The 2021-nt window shown below is 40.4% G+C and overlaps 1 protein-coding gene across 1 annotated transcript in view; it reads right to left on the bottom strand.

Annotated features, from left to right (window-relative positions):
- The window catches only part of LOC118478451, a 12843-nt gene extending 11905 nt beyond the window's left edge, over positions 1 to 938 (bottom strand). The window contains exons 1-2 of the mRNA XM_035972063.1: positions 899 to 938; positions 56 to 243 (exon numbers count right to left, since the gene is read on the bottom strand). Of these exons, the coding sequence (XP_035827956.1) occupies positions 56 to 243; positions 899 to 938 (228 nt within the window). The remainder of the gene's footprint in view (positions 1 to 55; positions 244 to 898) is intronic.
- Positions 939 to 2021: the final 1083 nt, after the last annotated feature.

The following is a 2021-nucleotide window of genomic DNA, read 5'->3' as shown; positions in this document are numbered from 1 at the left end:
CAACCACCCCCCCACCCCCCCTTCCCACACCGTCCCCTCCCAACTGTAAACATACCTGAACGTAGAGATACTCCCATTGATTCATCGAGTAGGTATTGGTGACGTCCAGGGTGGGAATCTTCACGTAGACGGTGGTCTGTTGCTCCGTGACGATGGTGATCACGTTGGTGCTGTCGTGGTCGTGGTTGGGGAGGAAAGACAACATGAAGGCCCTGCCCAGGTGGTTCCCATTGTGCGCCACACCTGGGGAACAACCAAAACGAAATGAATGGAACTGTTATTGGTACTAAATAATGAATAAATAAATAAATAAATTAATTTTTTTTTTAAATTAAAAAAATAAATTAATGAATAAATAAATAAATAAATTAATTACACTTTTATTTGTCCCAGAAAGGCACTTTGGTTTACAATGACAAACATACATACATATACATAGATTCATAATTATGAATATGTACATACATAAATAAACGCATAAATACATACATAAATACACAATATTACACAAATATATAACAGTTTACAACCATGCCAGAGTGTCTTGCTCAAGGACACACCCCAGTGACCACCCAACTGATCACCGTGTCACCGACACACACACACACACACACACACACACACACACACACACACACACACACACACAAACACACACACACACACACTCCAGTGACCACCCATCTAATCACACACACACAATAAAACTCATACAAACACACACACGGGGGCACACATGAGCAGACGAGAAGATCAACAACAAGAAGAAAGCAGAATACAAAGGGCTAGAAACAATCCCTCATCATCTTGCTCAGAAATATTAACGTGTTCTAGCATCCTGTTAAAGACAACATAAAAAAATCATTACTTCCATTTTTTTTTCATCTTTGACATTTACCCTCTAAAACATCAATCCTGACAGTTCGTCTCGGAAGCATATTTAATACGCTAGTGAAATGCGAGAAATGCGATGCCAAAGAAAAATGTTCAAGTTTCATTGTAGTCGTACCGTTTGAGAAAAGATAACAGCAAATTCATCTGTCATTGCGTGCGCTTATAGAGAGTGAGTTTGATAGGGCGTCTCAGCGAAAGATATTCGGAGATGTCTCCAGTGAGCACCAAGGAACTATTCCGAGACCCGCTCCCACACACAGATGCACTGGGGGGGGGGGTCAAACTGCGTATTGTTTGCTGCAGACCACACATATAGTCACTAAAACTGTCGTACACCAATTATTTTCAAGAGAATTTATTTCAAATCTAACTGCAAAATATCAAATTATGGGTAACCCCCCATATTTTTCATTGGTCTAGAAGCACATCACATTTATATTTTTGATTGGTCTATCTCCGTCGGAGTTACTGTGAGGCGCCTCAGCCATTAATTACTGGCAAATAGCAAGACTAAATAAAGGGCGGTCGAGATAGTGAAGGGCAGTTTGAGGTCAAACCAAAGATCATAACAAGATAGCTCACTCGGCCAAAAAAGTGTCCACAAAAGTCCGCGCATTTGTTCAGATGGCGCTGCAGTCTTTTCTTTTTTTTTTGGAGCTCTCTTTCGTTTCTCCGGAAGAAGAATAGGAATAGCACAGTTTGTTACTTTCGCTTTGATTGTTTTCCACACAAGTAGGTCTAGGGTAACTCTCATCGCAAAGTCTGCACTTTTTTGAAGAGGGCGCCACCGGATATTTTTGTAATTTGCTCAAAGAGAGGAGTGAGCAATCTTATTACGTACCATCTTTGTTCAAACCTGGATTCGATTGAGTTCAAAAGGCTCTGTCATCATACGTCACATTACATCAAGGCTTCCACTAATCAGCAAAGAAGTGGGTAATTGCACGAAACATAATATGCCCAATTGTTAAGTTTTGAACTTTAAGGTTATTTCAGGTGCGTCCTTGAGCAAGAAAAGAACAACCCTAGCTCAAAATACAGGGCGCTACACAGTGGTGACCAACAGTGGCATGGTTGTAAACTGTTCTGCATTTGTGTAATATTGTGTAATATTGTGTATTTATGTT

Source organism: Aplysia californica, unplaced genomic scaffold (genome assembly GCF_000002075.1).
Source record: "Aplysia californica isolate F4 #8 unplaced genomic scaffold, AplCal3.0 scaffold00572, whole genome shotgun sequence".
Taxonomy (NCBI): Eukaryota; Metazoa; Mollusca; class Gastropoda; order Aplysiida; family Aplysiidae; genus Aplysia; species Aplysia californica.
This window is presented reverse-complemented; position numbering and strand designations above follow the sequence as displayed.